The 25316-nt window shown below is 40.8% G+C and overlaps 2 protein-coding genes across 4 annotated transcripts in view; both read right to left on the bottom strand.

Annotated features, from left to right (window-relative positions):
* Positions 1–4275, bottom strand: part of LOC121535180 (nuclear receptor coactivator 2) — a 71691-nt gene extending 67416 nt beyond the window's left edge. For all 3 annotated transcript variants that reach the window (XM_041841973.2, XM_041841977.2, XM_041841976.2), the window contains exon 1: positions 4167–4275. The gene's annotated coding sequence lies outside the window, so the exon portion shown is untranslated. The remainder of the gene's footprint in view (positions 1–4166) is intronic.
* A 1848-nt stretch (positions 4276–6123) lies between these two features.
* LOC121535179 (endoribonuclease LACTB2) lies at positions 6124–15814 on the bottom strand. The gene is made up of 7 exons (XM_041841972.1): positions 15529–15814; positions 15146–15309; positions 14864–14987; positions 12805–12983; positions 12336–12484; positions 6412–6499; positions 6124–6313 (listed from the first exon to the last, which is right to left on the bottom strand). Exons 1-7 carry the CDS (start codon positions 15648–15650, stop codon positions 6267–6269), a joined length of 873 nt encoding a protein of 290 aa, XP_041697906.1. The 5' UTR covers positions 15651–15814; the 3' UTR covers positions 6124–6266.
* Between the last annotated feature and the right edge of the window lie 9502 nt (positions 15815–25316).

Here is a 25316-nt window from a genome sequence, read left to right as displayed (position 1 = left end):
GTGACATGAAGTGGTTTCTGTGAGAAGTACAGGCAGGGGGTGTTTTACTCCTGGTGGTGGATTACCCCAAGTTACCCTAACAGATAGGCCTACATTATAGTCAGTGTTTATGCACATAATTGGGGACAATTCATCAATAGGATGCCAACTACACTGAACAAAAATATAAAAACGCAACATGTAAAGTGTTTCATGAGCTGAAATAAAAGATCTCAGAAATGTTCCATATGCACAAAAAGCTTATTTCTCTCAAATTTGGTGCACAAATTTGTTTACATCCCTGTTATTGAGCATTTCTCCTTTGCCAAGATAATCCATCCACCTGATAGGTGTGACATATCAAGAAGCTGATTAAACAGCATGATAATTACACAGGTGCATCTTGTGCTGGGGACAATAAAAGGCCACTAAAATGTGCAGTTGTCACAACACAATGCCACAGATGTCTCAAGTTTTGAGGGAGCATGCAATTGGCATGCTGACAGCAGGAATGTCAATATCAAATCAAATTGTATTGGTCACATGCGCCAAATACAACAGGTGTAGACCTTACCATGAAATGCTTACTTACAAGCCAGAGAATTGAATGTTCATTTCTCTACCATAAGCAGCCTTCAACGTCGTTTTAGAGAATTTGGCAGTACGTCCAACCGGCCTCACAACCGCAGACCACATGTAACCATGCCAGCCCAGGACTTCCACATCCTGCTTCTTCACCTGCAGGATCGTCTGAGGCCATCCACCCAGACAGCTGATGAAACTTTGGGTTAGCACAACCAAAGGATTTCTGCACAAACTGTCAGAAACCGTCTCAGGGAAGCTTACTTGCGTGCTCGTCGTCCTCACCGGGGTCTTGAACTGACTGCAGTTCAGCGTCTTAACTGACTTCAGTGGGCAAATGCTCACCTTCAATGGCCACTAGCACACTGGAGAAGTGTGCTCTTCATGGATGAATCAAGGTTTCAACCGTACCGGGCAGATGGCAGACAACGTATATGGCGTTGTGTGGGCAAGCGGTTTGCTGATTTCAACGTTGTGAACAGAGTGCCCCGTGTTGGCGGTGGGGTTATGGTACGGGCAGGCATAAGCTACAGACAACGAACACAATTGCATTTTAATCAATGGCAACTTGAATGCACAGAGATACCGTGATGAGATCCTGAGGCCCATTGTCGTGCCATTCATCCACCGCCATCACCTCATGTTTCAGCATGATAATGCACGGCACCTTGACGCAAGGATCTGTACACAATTCCTGGAAGATGAAAATATCCCAGTTCTTCTATGGCCTACATACTCACGAGACATGTCACCCATTGAGCCTGTTTGGGATGCTCTGGATCAACGTGTACGACAGCGTGTTCCAATTCCCACTAATATCCAGCAACTTCGCACAGCCATTGAAGAGGAGTGGGACAACATTCCACAGGCCATAATCAAGTCGGATCAACTTTAGGCGACGGAGATGTGTCGCGTTGCATGAGGCAAATGGTGGTCACACCAGATACTGACTGGTTCTGATCCCCACCCCTACTTTTTTTTTTTAAGGTATCTTTGGCCAACAGATGCATATCTGCATTCCCAGTCATGTGAAATCCATAGATTAGGGCCTAATGAATGTATTTCAATTGCCTGATTTTCTTATATGAACTGTAACTCAGTAAAATCTTTGAAATGATTGCATGTTGGGTATATATTTTTGTTCAGTGTAGTTAAAAGATCACATTTTGAATCTAGATGATTAGCCCAATAAGGTAAATGCAGATGGGCAACCCAATTCTTCAGCCTATTTATTTATAGCCACTATGCTGCATCAGTTGTGCTACAGGTGATTATGCTTATTGCTAATAGCATACCTGATAATATGGACCATGCATAGGCTATATGCATGGTCCAATACATTAAAATAATTTAAACAAATCATTTTACCACTAGCCTGTTATTGGGCACATTTCTGGGAGGTAGAAATTATATTTTAAATGGTGTCAGCATAGTTTTATTTGCATTCATTTTGGAGTAGAACATCCTTTTAAAAAGTCCCCCCGAATTTTGCTAGGACTGTCGGAGTGGTCTGAGTGGGGAGGAGAAAACTAGCTGTTAGGCCTATTGGCAGAGAGGTTTGGAATTATCTTTGTTATCGGTCTATTAACTAACTTACCGCCTGGTGATGTCACCAGGCAAGCAGAAACTCCACCAATGCAAACCCTGCTGATTAGAAGATCCTGTGTAGCTTGTATTTTCAACCAGTAACTATCATTGAATAACACATACATTTTCATACTTTTAGGAAAGGAAAAACTGCATTTTGACTGCACTGGGCCTTTAAGCCTGTAGAAACCTGCTAGAGAAAAACTACCCTGTCAAGTCCCAAGCTTCATCCCGCTCCTCTGCCATTGGTCCAGGCATTATTATATTGCTCACATGGTATGCTGATTCCAAGCCACTATGTCTGCATTTACATAGGCAGCCAAATTCTAATATATTTTCCACTAATTGGTCTTTTGACCAATCACTTCAGATCTTTTCACATCAGGGCTTTTTCAGAGCGGATGTGACTGGTCAAAAGACGAAGTAGTGAAAAAAATATCAGAATTGGGCTTCCTGTGTAAATGCAACCGAAGGATCACTCTTTGGGAAAGCTGCCAAACTCATGTTAAGATCCAGGCTCTTAATGTGTACAGCAATGCAATGGCATCCCTTCTAAATCCCTTACTGTGTACTGTAATGCACTGTGTGTTAGAAGCACGCCAAGCCTTCAGCATAGCCTATTAAATATGGCAAATGATAGGGCTAAAAAAGGCTCTAAAATTATAAGCAAAATAAGATATTCAAAATAACAATATTTTCTAAAACTAAAAATTATATTAAGTTGCTTGTTGTCAACGAAGTTCCGTTTTCATGTAACATTCATGCATTTAATAAGGAAAAGAGGGAAAGACAAAGAACAAGAAATGCTGCTGTGTAATGCAATACCTTTCAAAGTACACTACTCTGTAATATGGCAGCAGAGAACAAATAGTATTTAAAGGGCCAACAAAGACCACTAGTTCACTATTCTCTACCAACAAGTCTAGATCCTGTTTTTTTACACCCAATCTTTATATTTAAACTAATTGCACTTTGACTAATTAGGTGAGATTTCACTTTAGATAACATGCACCTGCCATTTGGTCAACCTTCTTCAGGCCAATTTATTGGTGGCCCACTGGCCCTGCTCAATGTTAACTGTACTTGATTTTGGAGCCATTATTCCATGCTCCTCACACTTTTTACTAGCAATTCAAAAAATTATTCACTCATACACAGTAACACAGATTCTCACAAGGCAAGCAATAAAATAAGACTGATTGAGATATTTGTTTTAACTGTTGAGTGACTACTGGTGATAGTCACTCAAACCATCAACACTTAGGTTATAATATCTCATTGCCAAACGAGTTTTGTTTAAGAACTGTGTCACTTACAACTAACTATGGTGGGAACACTTGTTATATTAAGTTCGCCATATGACGTCACTGTCAAAGGTTGATGAACAGTTAAAGTGCATTTGTTTTAATGATCTCATACCTCAATGTTACACCTTTCAGATCCCATGCGTTTATAATTGTTACACAGTTGATGAGACTGAATAACAATCGAAAATGTGGTGCCGAACTTGCTGAGGATTTCCTACTTGAACTCGTAAACCACAGTGACGTTCGGTTCTTCAACCACAGCTGTTCTTTTGGTTTCAATAAGCTCTTTTGCATGATGCAGAAACCTCAAGCTATGTGCAGTTTACCATCATGTTCGCTATCGGCATGTCTTTCAATATCTTCAAATGAATCTGCCAAATAGAAATCCAATTTTCTATCTGAAACTCACACAGACTATGCACTTACAAACCAAAACAATTTTGATTTAAATTACTTCGTAAACACATTTGAAGTTCAACGTCATTGAATTCTTAGCAACGCTTCACACCAAAACTAGGTCTAGTGTAGGAGTCATCCCCGAACCATCTAAAGAAATATCTCGCTTCAGATAACAAGCGACAACGCCGCTTCCCAGTGCTAAGACTAAACTGACATTACGGATTCAATAGCCGACCATATCTTTTATCTAACTGCACAAAAACATACTTCTTCACTACAAAACACATCCATTGTAAGTTACTCTCAACTTACCGTAACTTGAAATCCCATAAATGCAAACTGCTATGTGAGGAACTTCGAAATCGGGAAACGGCAATGTAACAGCTCTGCCGCCATGTTCCTCTGCGATGACTGGGTGCTTGTTTATCTTACCAGTAGTCCTCCCCCACACGCGCAGGGCATCAGCACTCATTACCACAATAGACTTTACTGCTCACAGGACAGACGGCAAGAATGATGACACTGCAGCCAGCCATAGTAGCTAAAAGCCAGACACAATGCAATGAATGCCCGGTTAAAGTTTGTTAACCACAACTAATGAGGATGTTTACACTGTATTTTTAACTTCAATAGGTTGTCATATTTCTTCCTTGTTTACTAAAATAATTAAACATGACAGTATGAAGTCTTTAAAATGTAGCCCAGTCTACTAAATAGTAAACACCCTTTTACTTAGGCCTAAATTCATTTTAATTTGAGTAAAAATTATTCAGGTTTGTATTTGATAAGTCAATTAACAAGCCGCCACACAAACACAGTAAGATTTTGCCTCTATGGCACTGTCAAAATGTCTCAGGCAGATGTTCAAACGTTTGACCTGCTCACAAATCATATCCTCTGTTAAACCCTCCATGGGCTAGAACTGATTACACTAATTACTTCACCCATGTCTGCCTATAGTGGCCACATAGCCACACTCAGTAATTGGCCACACCTGCTGTTGATAAAATAAATGTTTAATGTTCCTCCATTAAATTGACACTGTTTGAGCAAGGGAAAGGTTTTGCGCATATGGAAAGATAAACTAATGTAGCCATATCTGCCTAATGTTATGCGTTGTCTTTCAAGCTTTTTAGCTCTATTTCATATCCTTTTTTATACCCTGTAAATATATTTACTTAGAAGGATTTCAGGGGATCTAGTTACAGACAGTTCATAGGGCGGAGGCCAGGCAACAAAAACATGTATTTAGTTGCCTATTACATTCTTAAAATCCCAAATCAGTATTGTATATTGAAGAGCAAAGACCCGTGGATAGCAATTGGCAATATCTTTTGTTGAGTGGTTCTCTGCTTGTGGCCTAAATACAAAATCGATGCTATTATGGGCTGACATTCTACTCCCCTCCTCATTGTCCACAGTTCAGTTATTGCCTCTCCTTGATAAACACTGCCACCTAGTGAGGATTTCTTGGTATAATCAGTGGCTTTGGGTATTAGCATTGATCATTGCCCCAAAATAATTGTTTGTATATATTATTGCACAATCAGCAAAGGCAGTGAATGGATATGAATGATAAAATGATAACTTTCAGTACCGGTTTGTTCTATATTGAAAAACAATGTATTTATTAGAAGGCATCTGTACATTTAACATTATAGATTCATACAGTTTGATCTGGGTTTCTCAATATAAAAATCTGTTAAATCTTGGTTTCTCAATAAGAAAATAACAATAAGAACACTTCACAGGGTTTAAATGTGTGCTTTATCTTGGTGCTTTATCCTAGTTTATCAGAGTTAAGCTGCCCACAGTAACATTCTGAAAGCAGTTCAACTCATAATGCACCAAATGTCAGCATATTAGCAATAATAATAATTGCGGGGCTGCTTATATTTGTCCTGTTACACACTTGTATAAGTTTGTAATGGAAATGTGTTTCTTGCATATCCCAACTCCCCCTGAGCTGCCACAGGAATTGGGGTCACGGCCAGGGTCACCAATGGAGCAATTGGGGTTAAGTGCCTTGCTCAAGGGCACAGCAAGATTTTTTAACTTGTTGGCTCCGGGATTTCAAACCACTGGCCCAACCCACTAAACTTGAGGCTACCTGCCAATGAATGAGGGGTATAAATGAGTGGTACCCACCAGTGCATTTGCAGCTCCCTACATTGATGTGCCACATTTTAAAATCACTCCTTTGGCTGTCTTCAGACATAAAGTACAGACAGTAAATAATTTCAGTGCTATAAAGAATGACAAAGTAAGATTCATGCAAATACTCTTTACTTCACGTCAAATCAAGCTCAGTTGTGTATTCAACAGGTAAATGTAAATCATTCGAATCCAAGATCGCATGGGTCTTTGTTAGGGATGTAATTTTCCAACAGATAAACCTGATTAAATAATCTATCACAAATTACTCTTCCATTTGTTGGTGTGAGAAGAATCATCACTAGCTGAAAGAAAAATAGTAAATTAAAAATGTTTTACTACTTGAAAATGGTAATACATTAACTGAATGGTGTAACATAATGTAAGTGAAATTAAGACATACCAACAGTTATCTTCTCCTCCTTCTCCAGTTTCTTTAGGTGATGCACAAGGTTCACCTCTGCTGCTCTATGCAGATGTTCAGGTGTCTCCTTTTGCAGAAAAGTAAATTTTACAAAGTGGGTTACAAAGTAGATTATTCATGGCAGAGGTCTTCGAGGGTGCAAAAAGTTGAACCCCTTCCTAGGTTCTCACCCGACCCGATATGCATAAATTATATATTTTTTAAACGGAGACCCGTTCCGAATTGACCCTAGGACAGTCAGACCCGTTCCGAAAAGGCCCTTGAAAAAACACACCAAAGCAGATCCGTGCTGGTTCGGATCCGAGATACCCATGCAGATCCGAGAGTAGAAAGAGAGAAAAGGATACCGACTGGGTGCTGCCAGCGCCATCAATAAACAAGCGATATTGGCCAAATGTCCTTAAAAACAGCCTATAACAAATTACAAAAAAACTATTAATTGTCTTTCGATGTGTAGCATATTCAAAACATTATCGCCTTTTGTTTTAATGGTTTTTACTTTCCTAAAACAATAATTGCCCACCTCACAGTTCAGCTGTCAGATATTTGAGCGCTAAATGCATTAGGGCATTGCATGCACATAAGCCTAGGTGTCCACTGTATGATATTAATATTTAAAAGCAGGCGCACGTGAGGTGAGCAGCCGGACATAAGCTACACGTTTTATTGCATTTGGCTGACACAGATAATTCAGCTAATGCAGTTCTCATCACCTCACACATATTAAATTAACAGAGGACGGGTCCAATCGGGCCCAGTCGGTAACTCAATTTTAATTGCACATACACGAGACCCGTAGCAATTATAATCAGACCCGTCCCAGATCCGAGACAAAAGTCTGAGTTTAGGACACGGAACTGCTCGGGTCCTGAGTCGGATCTCGGAATTTCGGGTCTGTTGGAACCATGAAGATCTCTAAATTCATGGGTTGCACCTCCGTCACTCGGTCGCGTCATTGCCATTGTTGTCAACGTTCTACAGACACCCATACTGATGCTCAAAAGTAGAACAGGGGCTAATGACTGTTGTCTAAATTACACTATGGGGGCTTGGGAATATGATGACATTGCTAAAGTACACAGAGTATTTAGTAGTAAACATTTTTGCCATCATCATTATGTTGACAGATGACAATGTTGTCATTAGCTAGCAAAGTTCGTCAAATCAAATTTTATTTCCATCACATGCCCCCGAATACAACTGGTGTAGATTTTATAGTGAAATGCTTGCTTACGAACCTTTCCCATTTAAAAATTATATAAAAAAATAAACTAGTAACTAACACGAGGAATAAAATAAAATACACAAGAATGGTATTTGGTATTTTATTAGGATCCCCATTAGCTGTTGCGAAAATCAGCAGCTGCCCTTCATGGGGTCCACACAAAACATGAAACAATGGAACTATATACAGGGAGTACCAGTACCAGATCAATGTGCAGAGGTATGAGGTCCTTGAGGTAGATATGTACATGAAGGCAGGGTAATGTGACTAGATATCCGGATAGATAAGAGTAAAATAAAGATCATAGTAGCAGCAGAAGTAAAAAAAAATGCTAGAAAAATAGCTCTCAAAAACAGCTAGCAATGCTAATGTTAGCTAGATAAAATATGGAGATCTCCCCTCAATCTTAGCTAGCTAGCTAATGTTATACTGCATCTAGGTTTTCCTACTAATTATTTGCCTTCTTTAGAAATGTCATCATGTTTTGAAGCCACAGTAATGCACTTTTGATAAAATCTTCATCAGTCCTAAAACAAACATTCAAAACAGTATTGTGACGCAACGTCCAACCCATATCATTCTATAGGCAAAGCAGTGTTAGTTGGCTTTGAATGACGTAACATTCTTTGGTCAGCATCGACACATACCATATATCAACCTTACGTTACCAAGGGATGTTACCAAATGTAACCAAAGGAGGATCAGGACCTGGTTGCATAAAACACCTTAAGTTAACTTTCCCCTTAACATTTCCTTAACTTTAAGTCAGTTGCACAAAACATTTTAAGGTGAATTTCCCCCTTAAATTAAGTGAAAAAGTTAAGGGTGCCCACTAGGTCCCTTAACCGCTTCATTCAGTATGGATATCAATGTAAACAGCATTTGTGGATGTGAATGTTGCTTTCATCTGCTCTGGTTAGAAAAGTTTGAACATCAACCAGCTAGCTACTTAGCTAAACAATGGAAGGTGCAAAATCCATGGCTACAAAGCTAGCTGGCTAGTTAGCTATTGCTACTCTGTACACTAGCTTGACATAATAGAAAGTAATATAAACAAGTTGAGAAAAAAGTAACTACAAGAAAAGTGGTTTATTATCTTCTGAAGCAATTTGGTTATCCTGTCTTGATTGTAGAAGTTCTATTTTGCCATCTCACAAAATGAAAGCGATCTCTTTGAAGAGTCAGTAAACCATGCCATCTCCATGGTAACCAGATACTCTTTCTGCCATACATGCCTTAAAACTCCCGTAAAACCCCTTAAGTATGCCCTTACCTAAGGACATTTTTGAGGCGCTCTATGCAATGCCCTTGAACAATTCCTTTAGGTAAGGGGAAATTATTCCTTACGGTAAACCCTTAAGGGAAACACTTAAGATGTTTTATGCAACCGGGCCCATAACTTTAAGTTATAATGTACAGTCAGGCCCATAAATATTTGGACATTGACCAGGTTATTATTATTTTAGCTGTCTACCACAGCATATTGGAGTTGAAATTAAATAATGAATATGAGCTGAAAGTGCAGACTTTCAGCTTTAATTTGAGGGTATTTACATCTAAATCGGGTGAACGGTGTAGGAATTACAGCACTTTTTATACAGTGGGGGGAAAAAGTATTTAGTCAGCCACCAATTGTGCAAGTTCTCCCACTTAAAAAGATGAGAGAGGCCTGTCATTTTCATCATAGGTACACGTCAACTATGACAGACAAATTGAGAAAAAATGTTCTCCAGAAAATCACATTGTAGGATTTTTAATGAATTTATTTGCAAATTATGGTGGAAATTAAGTATTTGGTCACCTACAAACAAGCAAGATTTCTGGCTCTCACAGACCTGTAACTTCTTCTTTAAGAGGCTCCTCTGTCCTCCACTCGTTACCTGTATTAATGGCACCTGTTTGAACTTGTTATCAGTATAAAAGACACCTGTCCACAACCTCAAACAGTCACACTCCAAACTCCACTATGGCCAAGACCAAAGAGATGGCAAAGGACACCAGAAACAACATTGTAGACCTGCACCAGGCTGGGAAGACTGAATCTGCAATAGGTAAGCAGCTTGGTTTGAAGAAATCAACTGTGGGAGCAATTATTAGGAAATGGAAGACATACAAGACCACTGATAATCTCCCTCGATCTGGGGCTCCACGCAAGATCTCACCCCGTGGGGTCAAAATGATCACAAGAACGGTGAGCAAAAATCCCAGAATCACACGGGGGGACCTAGTGAATGACCTGCAGAGAGCTGGGACCAAAGTAACAAAGCCTACCATCAGTAACACACTACGCCGCCAGGGACTCAAATCCTGCAGTGCCAGACGTGTCCCCCCTGCTTAAGCCAGTACATGTCCAGGCCCGTCTGAAGTTTGCTAGAGTGCATTTGGATGATCCAGAAGAGGATTGGGAGAATGTCATATGGTCAGATGAAACCAAAATAGAACTTTTTGGTAAAAACTCAACTCGTCGTGTTTGGAGGACAAAGAATGCTGAGTTGCATCCAAAGAACACCATACCTACTGTGAAGCATGGGGGTGGAAACATCATGCTTTGGGGCTGTTTTTCTGCAAAGGGACCAGGACGACTGATCCGTGTAAAGGAAAGAATGAATGGGGCCATGTATCGTGAGATTTTTGAGTGAAAACCTCCTTCCATCAGCAAGGGCATTGAAGATGAAACGTGGCTGGGTCTTTCAGCATGACAATGATCCCAAACACACCGCCCGGGCAACGAAGGAGTGGCTTCGTAAGAAGCATTTCAAGGTCCTGGAGTGGCCTAGCCAGTCTCCAGATCTCAACCCCATAGAAAATCTTTGGAGGGAGTTGAAAGTCCGTGTTGCCCAGCGACAGCCCCAAAACATCACTGCTCTAGAGGAGATCTGCATGGAGGAATGGGCCAAAATACCAGCAACAGTGTGTGAAAACCTTGTGAAGACTTACAGAAAACGTTTGACCTGTGTCATTGCCAACAAAGGGTATATAACAAAGTATTGAGAAACTTTTGTTATTGACCAAATACTTATCCACCATAATTTGCAAATAAATTCATTACAAATCCTACAATGTCATTTTCTGGATTTGTTTTTCTCATTTTGTCTGTCATAGTTGACGTGTACCTATGATGAAAATTACAGGCCTCTCATCTTTTTAAGTGGGAGAACATGCACAATTGGTGGCTGACTAAATACTTTTTTCCCCCAACTGTATGTGGTCCCCCTTTTAAGGGACCAAAAGTAATTGGACAATTGGCTGCTCAGCTGTTCCATGGCCAGGTGTGTGTTATTCCCTCATTAGTTCATCTACAAGTAAGCAGATAAAAGGTCTAGAGTTGATTTCTAGTGTGGCATTTGCATTTGGAATCAGTTGCTGTTAACCCTCAATATAAAGGCCAAAGAGCTGTCACTGCCAGTGAAGCAAGCCATCATTAGGCTGAAAAATCTAAACAAACCCATCAGAGAGATAGCAAAAACATTAGGTGTGGCCAAATCAACTATTTGGTACATTCTTAAAAAGAAAGAACGCACTGGTGAGCTCAGGAACACCAAAAGGCCTGGAAGACCACAGAAAACAACTGTGGCGGATGACAGAATAATTACTTCCCTGGTGAAGAAAAACCCCTTCACAACAGTTGGCCAGATCAAGAACACCCTCCAGGAGGTAGGCGTATCTGTGTCAAAGTCAACAATCAAGAGAAGACTTCACCAGAGTAAATACAGAGGGTTTACCACAAGATGTAAACCATTGGTAAGCCTCAAAAACAGGAAGACCAGATTAGAGTTTGCCAAAAAAACATCTAAAAAGGCCTGTACAGTTCTGGAACAACATCCTATGGGCAGATGAGACAAAGATCAACTTGTACCAGAATGATGGAAAGAGAAGAGTATGGAGAAGGGAAGGAACTGCTCATGATCCGAAGCATACCACCTCGTCTGTGAAGCATGGTGGAGGTAGTGTTATGGCGTGGGCATGTATGGCTGCCAATGGAACGGGTTCCCTTGTATTTATTGATGATTTGACTGCTGACAAAAGCAGCAGGATGAATTCTGAAGTGTTTAGGGCTATATTATCTGCTCAGATTCAGCCAAATGCTTCAAAACTCATCGGACGGCACTTCACAGAGCAGATGGATAATGACCCGAAGCATACTGCGAAAGCAACCAAATCCTTTTTTAAGGCAAAGAAGTGGAATGTTCTGCAATGGCCAAGTCAATCACCTGACCTGAATCCAATTGAGCATGCATTTCACTTGCTGAAGGCAAAACTGAAGGCAAAACACCCCAAGAACAAGCAGGAACTGAAGACAGCTGCAGTAAAGGCCTGGCAGAGCATCACCAGGGAAGAAACCCAGCATCTGGTGATGTCTATGGGTTCCAGACTTCAGGCAGTCATTGACTGCAAAGGATTTGCAACCAAGTATTAAAACTCACAATTTAATTTATGATTATGCTAGATTGTCCAATTACTTTTGAGCCCCTAAAATTGGTGGGCTATGTATAAAAATGGTTGTAATTCCTACACGGTTCATACAATAATTTTGACAAAACTCTTAAATTAAAGATGAAAGTCTACACTTAAAGCACATCTTGATTGTTTCCTTTCAAATCCATTGTGATGACGTACAGAGCCAAAATTATGCATATTGTGTCACTGTCCAAATACTTATGGACCTGACTGTACATACCTTGTAGACGACTTTGACCAGTTCCATAGATGAAAATGTGTTCCCTCCGGCTGCCTGGAGGACACTGAGGATCTGTTGCTCTCTGAGGTTTCTATGGCTGATGTAATGCTGGATCTTAGAACCAGCGTCTTGGACCACAGGGCCGTGACCTAAAGAAATGAGTTTGGGAAGAAAGTAATGTAGATGTTTTTGTATCAAGTCCTATGCATAGCTGAAATATGAACTACAGTAGTAAATGTGAACTAGTAATCTGAAGAATAGAGCCTCTCAAATCATGATGTCATGTTTCTTCAGACATCCATTCATTTTTGTCCACTGTGCATTTAATGACACACTGTCTGCTTTAATGACACCCTATTCACTATTTAGTGCACTACTTTTGACCAGGTCCTATGGACAAAAGTAGTGCACTAAATAGGGAATAGGGTGCCATTCGGGATGCAATGTGTTTTAGAGCTCAATAACAAACCTGGGTATATTAGGTCAGCTTGTGAGTCCAGCAGGATTTGCAGAGATTTCATATAGTCATAGAGATCTTCAAACAAGGCCGTTCCCTCCCCCAAAATACAGTCTCCTGAGAAGATGGCCTTCTCTTCTTCCAAAACAAGGGCCATGTGGTCATCTGTGTGTCCTGGGGTGAACAGGACTCTGCAGCCGCGCACACACACACACACACACACACATACTTACAGTGAGGGAAAAAAGTATTTGATCCCCTGCTGATTTTGTACGTTTGCCCATTGACAAAGAAATGATCAGTCTATAATTTTAATGGTAGGTTTATTTGAACAGTGAGAGACAGAATAACAAAATCCAGAAAAACGCATGTCAAAAATGTTATAAATTGATTTGCATTTTAATGATGGAAATAAGTATTTGACCCTCTCTCAATCAGAAAGATTTCTGGCTCCCAGGTGTCTTTTATACAGGTAATGAGCTGAGATTAGGAGCACACTCTTAAAGGGAGTGCTCCTAATCTCAGCTTGTTACCTGTATAAAAGACACCTGTCCACAGAAGCAATCAATCAATCAGATTCCAAACTCTCCACCATGGCCAAGACCAAAGAGCTCTACAAGGATGTCAGGGACAAGATTGTAGACCTACACAAGGCTGGAATGGGCTACAAGACCATCGCCAAGCAGCTTGGTGAGAAGGTGACAACAGTTGGTGTGATTATTCGCAAATGGAAGAAACACAAAATAACTGTCAATCTCCCTCGGCCTGGGGCTCCATGCAAGATCTCACCTCGTGGAGTTGCAATGATCATGAGAACGGTGAGGAATCAGCCCAGAACTACACGGTAGGACCTTGTCAATGATCTCAAGGCAGCTGGGACCATAGTCACCAAGAAAACAATTGGTAACACACTACGCCGTGAAGGACTGAAATCCTGCAGGGCCCGCAAGGTCCCCCTGCTCAAGAAAGCACATATACAGGCCCGTCTGAAGTTTGCCAATGAACATCTGAATGATTCAGAGGATAACTGGGTGAAAGTGTTGTGGTCAGATGAGACCAAAATCGAGCTCTTTGGCATCAACTCAACTCGCCGTGTTTGGAGGAGGAGGAATGCTGCCTATGAACCCAAGAACACCATCCCCACCGTCAAACATGGAGGTGGAAACATTATGCTTTGGGGGTGTTTTTCTGCTAAGGGGACAGGACAACTTCACCGCATCAAAGGGACGATGGACGGGGCCATGTACCGTCAAATCTTGGGTGAGAACCTCCTTCCCTCAGCCAGGGCATTGAAAATGGGTTGTGGATGGGTATTCCAGCATGACAATGACCCAAAACACATGGCCAAGGCAACAAAGGAGTGGCTCAAGAAGAATCACATTAAGGTCCTGGAGTGGCCTAGCCAGTCTCCAGACCTTAATCCCATAGAAAATCTGTGGAGGGGAGCTGAAGGTTCGAGTTGCCAAACGTCAGCCTCGAAAACCTTAATGACTTGGAGAACATCTGCAAAGAGGAGTGGAACAAAATCCCTCCTGAGATGTGTGCAAACCTGGTGGCCAACTACAAGAAACGTCTGACCTCTGTGATTGCCAACAAGGGTTTTGCCACCAAGTACTAAGTAATGTTTTGCAGAGGGGTCAAATACTTATTTCCCTCATTAAAATGCAAATCAATTTATAACATTTTTGACATGTGTTTTTCTGGATTTTTTTGTTGTTATTCTGTCTCTCACTGTTCAAATAAACCTAACATTAAAATTATAGACTGATCATGTCTTTGTCAGTGGGCAAACGTACAAAATCAGCAGGGGATCAAATACTTTTTTCCCTTACTGTACATACAGCCATAATAAAGCTTATGCACTTCACAGTGCTTGACTTGGACTGAAATAGGTGCCGGTACTGTTCAAATTTAGGTGCAGGAGCTCCACAATACTTTTGAGCTAACATTCTATAAGAGGTGCAGGAGCTCTAGCAGTAGAAAAATGGAGGTGCCGGTACTCAGCTCCGGTGAGCTGCTGCCCAAGTAAAACACTGGCACTACACTATTTACACAGTAACGTCACACTCACCTCAGTGTGGCCCCCTCAGTTTCTATGACGTCTCCATGTTTCAGGTAAGTGTACGTCTTATTTGGTCCTATTCTTTCGTCAGTTGGGGGAGAGCGAGGGAGTTTGCTGACTTGTAACTCAGAACCTGCATGGAGAAATAAAAGCACATAGGCTTCTAGCTCTGGACAAGGGATGTGTGGCTTTCGGAGTCAGCGTCAGCAAAAAGCACATAACACCCTGGACCAGACCTAATAGGCCTCTGAAGCTGTCAATCTGTGGCTGACTCATCCATGTGTCACTCACCTCCAGTGATGTCCCTGCAGATGTCTGTCACTCCACCTGTATGGTCGTGATGCCAATGGGTGACAATTATCTCCTGGATGGCAGTGTTGAACTGGCTCAAGGCTTGTTTGAGACTGTTGATGTACTCAGGGACGGCAGGCTCTCCTGTGTCTATCAACACTCGCCTTAAAACAAGAATGGTCTGTATTTCATTGATGCGGTTTGATACTTTTGTGTAGTTCCATATCCATAACACTCTCTCAATACAATTGTACTACATTAGACCTTCAACTGCACCTGGATAGGCGCGCATGTGCCGATGCTGCCCAAGACGGGAAATGCGCGAATAGCACAGGTGTGGAATACATTTCCACAAAACGAAAATACCTTTTCCCCGTTCATACCTTTTCCCCGTTCCAACTAAATATGTATTGGTTCCTTGTAGTGTCATTGGACCAGGGTTGCATCCCAGGATTCGTACAACTCTGGACGATAGCAGCTCGATACGAGGGAGTATGGCACTCATGGCTCGCGACACAATCAGGTACGTATATAAACTGTGCTTATGTTAGTAACTCAAAGGCCTGTGCAATGTGAAAAATAAAAACTGTAGCCCAAGACGCTGAAGTTATAAATTAGCTTTCAACTTCACCTCTCTGATGTAAATAAACATTGACCTGGAGTGGAGGACTACTTCCTGTGTGACGTGACACCTCACCTCTTTTCAAAATAAAAGCCTAATTTTCCTAAAAAGCTTATTTTTCAGAAGTCATAACAATTTAGCCTCCAACTACAAAACGATTGCATATCAGTTCATAATAATTATAGTCTATCATAAATACTGTCCAAAAAGAAAAAAGAGAAAATAAAGTTTATAGATGGCAATGACAGACACAAGCACAAGATGGTAGTAACTGAGCTAGGTCAATAGGTAGAGCCATTGTCAAATCTTTTTCAGAGATAAATGGTTTATCATGTGTCTATATCAGTATGTTGTAGATAAAGTGTAAAGGATAATAAGATAATTAGGATTGATGAGAAACACATTTGCACATATCTCTGTAGAAAAAAACAAGAACTACTGTTTTTACACAAAATGTTGAAAACACAACAATAAGTTATGTTTGTGTGAGCATTTGTTTCTTTCCAGCTTAACTATTTCCTTTGGTTTGTTTAGCCTCTCTAAGTGTATTGACTTTAATTATTTATAGTAAGTAAAGCGAAATTATTTTTGTATGCTGTCATCGGCTATAGCCTACCTAGGCTATAATAAATGTCATAGACCTTCACACATTTCTACATGTCATTTATTACAGGATTTAACACCAACTCATTTAATTAGTTTTGACTTTGCAGTTCCTATGCATTGGCCATATTGTCATTATATAGAACATAAGGGACAGCATGATCTTATATAAAGCTGTCGGATATTTATTTTATTCATTCTATTACCCCCCTATGTGCTTCATGAGTAATAGTACATGCATTACAAGAGATCGATACAGTCAAATTAACCCATAAAACTGAGATAACGATGCAGCCATAAATTGTACAATGGGGCCAACAATCCATCCCACTGAATGCTGTGTTTAATATTTGTCTCTCATAAATTGTGACCTATAAAAATGGCTGCTTGGTCTATATAATATTTACAGGAGCGTTGAGAGGTAGCAGAGACCTTTTCTAAATGAAATGGATCCTGCCATCTGGGTATCAGGGCCCTTTTCTTCTCTTCTCTCCCTATGTAATTACACAACATAATGGTTGTGCAATCTGTCTGTAATCTCACATTATAATCACTCCGCTTTCCTTCCCTCTGCACCTCACTCTCTCTCCACTGCCGCTAATTCAATATAAATGTAAATGACTGAGAGAAAGAAAGGAGAAAGAAATATAGAATTCTCATTTTTATTTACATGCCTAATCACAAATTGTTCTGTGTGAATTTCGGTGAAATATGAATGGGGTAGTAGAGGATAAGGGGAAATGAGAGAAGGTTGAGGATGTTTGAAGACTCCTTTGGTTAAAGCATTTTATTACACAAATCCATCATAGTGCCCTTGTTAAAGGCCTACTGAAGCATAGAGCTATTCAGACATTAACTATTTTTTTTCCATTTAAAAATATCACAGAACCCTTCATAATTCATAAAAATAAGGAATATAATGGCACTAATTTTATCATAATTTATTATTCAAAATGCTCAAAAACGTGGTGTAATTACGTTTCCCATTTAGAAACGTAATTTACCAATGGATTAAATGGAGGGAGAGAGAGAGACTGGGAGAGAGAGAAGGAGAGAGACGAAGCAGAGAGAGTGGAGGAGAGGAACCAGCTCATTGGACCGAGACACGTTGCGTTAATAATGTATGACCAAGCAGGTGTAGCAGGATGAGAGTTTTAAATATGGATTATAGATAAGAGACATTTTAGGATAGATGCTTGATGTGTAATCTCTCCACTGTCCTTCAACACATCGCTGCAAATACGCCCATTCATCTTTTATGGGAGCAGTCGTGAGGATGCCAAGTCACAATTATCTCTTGAATATCCCACTTTGATTGTGTTGTTATCAAAGTATTATTATCCAAATACAGCCTCTACTTCGCCTATTTATCTCTTATACTATTCTGACTGTACTCCATATAGCTGCTGTTTACTAGTTTCATCATTCAGAATCCTTGTATTCAAGCAATACAGTGAGGGGAAAAAAGTATTTGATCCCCTGCTGATTTTTTACGTTTGCCCACTGACAATCAAATGATCAATCTATCATTTTAATGGTAAGTTTATTTGAACAGTGAGAGACAGAATAACAACAAAAAAATCCAGAAAAACGCATGTCAAAAATGTTACAAATTGATTTGCATTTTAATGAGGGAAATAAATATTTGACCCCTCTGCAAAACATGACTTAGTACTTGGTGGCAAAACCCTTGTTGGCAATCACAGAGGTCAGACGCTTCTTGTAGTTGGCCACCAGGTTTGCACACATCTCAGGAGGGATTTTGTCCCACTCCTCTTTGCAGATCTTCTCCAAGTCATTAAGGTTTCGAGGCTGACGTTTGGCAACTCGAACCTACAGCTCCCTCCACAGATTTTCTATGGGATTAAGGTCTGGAGACTGACTAGGCCACTTCAGGACCTTAATGTGCTTCTTCTTGAGCCACTCCTTTGTTGCCTTGGGCGTGTGTTTTGGGTCATTGTCATGCTGGAATACCCATCCAAGACCCATTTTCAATGCCCTGGCTGAGGGAAGGAGGTTCTCACCCAAGATTTGACGGTACATGGCCCCGTCCATCGTCCCTTTGAATGCTGTGAAGTTGTCCTGTCCCCTTAGCAGAAAAACACCCCAAAGCATAATGTTTCCACCTCCATGTTTGACGGTGGGGATGGTGTTCTTGGGGTCATAGGCCTCCTCCTCCAAACACGGCGAGTTGAGTTGATGCCAAAGAGCTCGATTTTGGTCTCATCTGACCACAACACTTTCACCCAGTTCTCCTCTGAATCATTTAGATGTTCATGGGCAAACTTCAGACGGGCCTGTATATGTGCTTTCTTGAGCAGGGGGACCTTGCGGGCACTGCAGGATTTCAGTCCTTCACGGCGTAGTGTGTTACCAATTGTTTTCTTGGGGACTATGGTCCCAGCTGCCTTGAGATCATTGACAAGATCATCCCGTGTAGTTCTGGGCTGATTCCTCACCGTTCTCATGATCATTGCAACTCCACGAGGTGAGATCTTGCATGGAGCCCCAGGCCAAGGGAGATTGACAGTTCTTTTGTGTTTCTTCCATTTGCGAATAATCGCACCAACTGTTGTCACCTTCTCACCAAGCTGCTTGGCGATGGTCTTGTAGCCCATTCCAGCCTTGTGTAGGTCTACAATCTTGTCCCTGACATCCTTGGAGAGCTCTTTGGTCTTGGCCATGGTGGAGAGTTTGGAATATGATTGATTGATTGCTTCTGTGGACAGGTGTCTTTTATACAGGTAACAAACTGAGATTAGGAGCACTCTCTTTAAGAGTGTGCTCCTAATCTCAGCTCGTTACCTGTATAAAAGACACCTGGGAGCCAGAAATCTTTCTGATTGAGAGGGGGTCAAATACTTATTTCCCTCATTAAAATGCAAATCAATTTATAACATTTTTCTGGATTTTGTTGTTGTTATTCTGTCTCTTACTGTTCAAATAAACCTACCATTAAAATTATAGACTGATCATTTCTTTGTCAGTGGACAAACGTACAAAATCAGCAGGGGATCAAATACTTTTTTCCCTCACTGTATGTAACCATTCATTACACCCCTAACCCTAACCCCGTCAGTCCCAATTCCTTTCAAATAGAGACAGAAGCAACGAGGTATGAGCCATGAGTGCAGCGAAGGGCTCTTTAAGTCAAAGTTGTGATAGCATTTTCTTTGCATGACCCCTTCTTGAAATGTATCAACATGTTCTGTCCCCTGATGAACCTTTGACTGCCTTGTATGATGTCACCACCAATGAAGGATGCTTGACTTGTTACTATCCCTCCTCTTGCTGTGATGAAACATCGACGGGTCTGTAGTGGAGCAGGTCGAGAGCTTGAAGTTCCTCTGTGTCCACATCACTAAGGAATTAACATGGTCCACACACACAGTTGTGAAGAGGGCACTACAGCACTTATTCCACCTCAGGAGGATGAAAATATTTGGCATGGGCCCTCAGATCCTCAAAAGGTTATACAGCTGCACCATTGAGAGGATCTTGACTGGCTGCATCACCGCTTGGTATGGCAACTGCAAGGCACCCGACCGCAAGACGCTACAGAGGGTGGTGAGTACGGCCCAGTACATCACTGGGGCCGAGCTCCCTGCCATCCAGGACCTCTATACCAGGCAGTGTGAGAGGAAGGCCAAATAAATTGTCAAAGACTCCAGCCAACCAAGCCATAGACTGTTTTCTCTGCTACCTCACGGCAAGCGGTACCAGTGCATCAAGTCTGGAACCAACAGGACCCTGAACAGCTTCTACACCAAAGCCATGAGACTGCTAAGCAAGACCTCTAAATAGCTCATCAAATGGCTACCCAGACTACCTGCATTTACCCTTTTTTGCACTAACTCTCTGCATACACACTGGACTCTACCTACACACTCACACTGAAACCCCTACACACACACGCCCCCACACACATAACACGCGCACACATGCATACTAACGCTACACACACACTCTCTCTCTCTCTCACACACACACAGACTTTCACACTCACCACATACACCGCTGCTACTGTATTTTATCCTGTTGTCTAGTCACTTTACCCCTACCTGTAGCTACCTCAATTACCTCATACCCCTACACATCGACTCGGTACTCATACTCCCTGTATATAGCCATGTTATTTTTTACTCGTTATTGTTATTCGTTATTCACTATGTAGTTACTTCTCGTGTCACTATGTCCTTTTAAAAAAAATCTTTAACTCTGCATTGTTGGAAATTGACCTGTAAGTAAGCATTTCACTGTTATTCTACACCTGCTGTTTATGAAGCATGTGACAAATAAAATTTGATTTGATTTGATTAAGCTTCTTGTAGTCTACGTATAGGAAATAGGGTGCCATTTAGGATGTAGTCTACGTGTTGTTCTTTTAAGTTCTGTCGCTAGAGGTCATATGGGGAAACAGTGCTAAAAGGCAGAAATATATACAGTACCAGTCAAAAGTTTGGACACACCTACTTATTCAAGGGTTTTTCTTTATTATTATTATTTTGACTATTTTCTACATTGTAGAATAAAAGTGAAAACATCAAAACTATGAAATAACATATAGAATCATGTAGTAACCCAAAAATATATTTTTTATTTTAGATTCTTCAAAGTAGCCACCCTTTGCCTTGTTGACAGCTTTGCACACTTGGCATTCTCTCAACCAGCTTCACCTGGAATGCTTTTCCAACCATCTTGAAGGAGTTCCCACATATGCTGAGCACTTGTTGGCTGCTTTTACTTCACTCTGCGGTCCAACTTATCCCAAACCATCTCAATTGGGTTGAGGTCGGGTGATTGTGGAGGCCAGGTCATCTGATGCAGCACTCCATCACTCTCCTTCTTGGTCAAATAGTCCTTACACAGCCTGGAGGTGTGTTGGGTCATTGTCCTGTTGAAAATCAAATGATAGTCCCACTAAGCCCAAACCAGATGGGATGGCATATCGCTGCAGAATGCTGTGGTAGCCATGCTGGTTAAGTGTGCCTTGAATTCTAAATAAATCACAGACAGTGTCACCAGCAAAGCACCCCCACACCATCACACCTCCTCCTCCATGCTTCACGGTGGGAACCACACATGCGGAGATCATCCGTTCATCTACTCTGCGTCTCACAAAGACACGGCGGTTGGAACCAAAAATCTCACATTTGGACTCATCAGACCAAAGGACAGATTTCCACCTGTCTAATGTCCATTGCTCGTGGTTCTTGGCCCAAGCAAGTCTCTTCTTATTATTGGTGTCCTTTAGTAGTGGTTTCTTTGCAGCAATTCGACCATTAATATCTCCCGAGTGGCGCAGTGGTCTAAGGCACTGCATCGCAGTGCTAGCTGTGCCACTAGAGATCCTGGTTCGAATCCAGGCTCTGTCATAGCCGGCCGCGACCGGGAGACCAATGGGGCGGTGCGTAATTGGCCCAGCGTCGTCCAGGGTAGGGGAGGGAATGGCCGGCAGGGATGTAGCTCAGTTGATAGAGCATGGCGTTTGCAACGCCAGGGTTGTGGGTTTGATTCCCACAGGGGGTATGAAAAAAAATATATATGTATGCATTAACTGTAAGTCGCTCTGGATAAGAGCGTCTGCTAAATGACTTAAATGTAAATGTAATGAAGGCCTGATTCACGCAGTCTCCTCTGAACAGTTGATGTTGAGATGTGTCTGTTACTTGAACTCTGAAGCATTTATTTGGGCTGCAATTTCTGAGGCTGGTAATTCCAATGAACTTATCCTCTGCAGTAGAGGTAACTCTGGGTCTTCCTTTCCTGTGGCGGTCCTCATGAGAGCCAGTTTCATCATAGTGCTTGATGGTTTATGCGACTGCACTTGAAGAAACTTTCAAAGTTCTTGAAGGCCCTCAAAATTGTCAAAGACTCCAGCCACCCTAGTCATAGACTGTTCTCTCTGCTACCGCACGGCAAGCGGTACCGGAGTGCCAAGTCTAGGTCCAAAAGACTTCTCAACAGCTTCTACCCCCAAGCCATAAGACTCCTGAACAGCTAATCATGGCTACCTGGACTATTTGCACTGCCCCCCCTCACCCCATCCTTTTTACGCTGCTGCTACTCTGTTAATTATTTATTAAAGTGCATAGTCACTTTAACTCTACCCACATGTACATATTACCTCAACTACCTCAACTAGCCGGTGCCCCCACACATTGACTCTGCAACGGTACCCCTCTGTATATATAGCCTCCCTACTGTTATTTTATTTTACTTCTGCTCTTTTTTTTCTCAACACTTTTTTTGTTGTTGTTTTATTTTTTACTTCTTTTGTTAAAAATAAATGCACTGTTGGTTAAGGGCTGTAAGTAAGCATTTCACTGTAATGTCTGCACTTGTTGTATTCGGCGCATGTGACCAATAAAATTTGATTTGATTTGAAAATTTGATTTGATTATTGACTGACCTTCATGTCTTAAAGTAATGATGGACTGTCGTTTCTCTTTGCTTATTCGAGCTGTTCTTGCCATAATATGGACTTGGTCTTTTACCAAATAGGTCTATCTTCTGTATACCAACCCGACCTTGTCACAACACAAATGATTGGCTCAAACGCATTAAGAAGGAAAGAAATTCCACAAATCAACTTTTAACAAGGCACACCTGTTAATTGAAATGCATTCCAGGTGACTACCTCATGAAGCTGGTTGAGAGAATGCCAAGAGTGTGCAAAGCTGTCATCAAGGCAAAGGGTGACTACTTTTAAGAATCTCAAATATTTGTTACTACATGATTCCATGTGTTATTTCATAGTTTTGATGTCTTCACTATTATTCTACAAATGTAGAAAATAGTACAAATAAAATAAAAAAACTTGAAAGAGTAGGTGTCCAAACTTTTGACTGGTACTGTATATTATTAAACAGGACAAATCTGAGGGGGCACGTAGTAGTTCAGAAGTAGTGAACTATATAGGGAATAGGGTGCCATTTAGGACGTAGCCAGACTCAGTTAGCCTACCTTACCTTACTCTACCACATTAGCATTCTCAATATTTTCCTGTCTGGCTGCTCCTGGCTATTCACTAGAGTGGAGGGCTAGGTAGATATTGCTTAATTCGTTTCATCAGCAGGAATACATTAAATCCAGTCACACTGAGAGACAATGAGCCCATTTGTGAAAACATATTCAAGTGTATTGATTTTCCACACTGAATAAAACCTCCCTTTGATACTTGAGAGAGAGAGCTGCTGGTTTGGGTGATGTCGTTGAATTTCCAGATCTCATCACGTCCTACTGCTCCTGTCTTCTCTTCTCCATGCTGCTACTCGATTACTATAGTCTTTGATAACTGCTTGACTAGCTGATTGTACTGAACACATCCCCTGCCAGTTAGATAACCTTCGTTTTTTATAAATTAAATTCAGTCTCCCTACCTATGTGAAATTAGCCACAATAAAGATTAGCCACAATAATGGCGTTTACAGTTCGCCTTCAAAATAAGAGTCCAGCATAGAAAGTGATCCAAACAGATACAAATAGTGGAATCATGCCATTTTTGGACTAAATAATGCTAAACAAGGTTGGAATGTTGTTTCATAATTTAAGATTAAATACAACAATTAATTAGTTTGACATTAAACAGAAATAACTGTTAAAATCCCACTGTGGATGTATTAATAATAATAATAATAATAATAATATGCCATTTAGCAGACGCTTTTATCCAAAGCGACTTACAGTCATGTGTGCATACATTTTTGTGTACTTAGACTGCATAATTGCATTAGGGGCTTAGCTATGGACTGTGCACCCATGAAATGGGGTATCAGCCTACTCAGTTAAAACCACAGAACACAATTCTCAAGAGTTTACACAAATATTAGCCTTTTAGCTCTTATTGCAGGACTTTGACTGTGGGAAATTACCTTCCAAGTCAGTCTATTGTGCATATTGAACATTCGTATTGCACTGTGCAGCCTAACCTATGGATTGTGCACCCATGAAATGGGGTATCAGCCTACTCAGTGACACCTACAGAACATAACCATGTAGAGTTTACGTCTTAGCTCTATTGCAGGACTCTGAAACACCTGTGAAATGAGCCACATTAATACCTCTTAAATGTAATGGCAAAATGTAGATTTTCCGCCTAAATAGACATACCCAAAAGTAACTGGAAAGACGACATCTGGGAGATTATGAGGAAATGATCAGAAGATAGATAGGAGTTACATAGTTCAGAATACACAAGATCAAGCACATACAAAATAATCGTTTTTTTGTTTTTTTTTATTTTGAAAGTCATCTTTCATTGACAAGCTAGCTATAAGTGAATTATTGATGACTAGAGCTGGAAACACATCAGATGGTTTCCACAACATGTGAACAATAGCAGAAAAAAAGGGATTGATAGACCTAACAACTAGAAATGGGCAGATGTTTTAGTAAGTTGTGTCAGGTGTGGTCACGGGATGTTTCCAAGTGTCCCTAAACCTCTCCAAAGTGGAATATGTCTGTAAATAAGATAATTCCAGTGCTATTACATATTTGCAATCCCTAAATGCTATTTGTTCAGTATAAAAACACAATTTCTACCATATCAACCTCACTCAAACATTGTGGTGGTGTCATAATGTGGTAATTGCACTGTTTTTGCACACTGGATGTGCCTAAAAGTTATTGTTCACTATAAAAACTAAATTCCTGCTTTACCAAACTTTCTCAAACATTGTGGTGGTGTCGCGGGACATACAGGGAATATCCAAGTGTTTTTTCAACCTCTCCAAAGTACCTGAATGTTTAACCTAGGCGTATCCAATGTATTGGTCCCACATACAAATGAACTGTTTACAAAAACAATATAAAAGCAACAGATATACATTAAAAATATATATAAAAATGTATTATCAAACACAAACTTGGTTATACACGTGTCCTTCACTAAAAAAGGTGCAAAAATAGAAATAAGCTGAACTATTTACAAATGGCATTCGTGTT

This window comes from Coregonus clupeaformis, chromosome 21 (genome assembly GCF_020615455.1).
Source record: "Coregonus clupeaformis isolate EN_2021a chromosome 21, ASM2061545v1, whole genome shotgun sequence".
In the NCBI taxonomy this organism is placed as follows: Eukaryota; Metazoa; Chordata; class Actinopteri; order Salmoniformes; family Salmonidae; genus Coregonus; species Coregonus clupeaformis.
The sequence above is the reverse complement of the archived record's forward strand: the minus strand, read 5'-3'. Positions and strand labels throughout refer to the sequence as shown.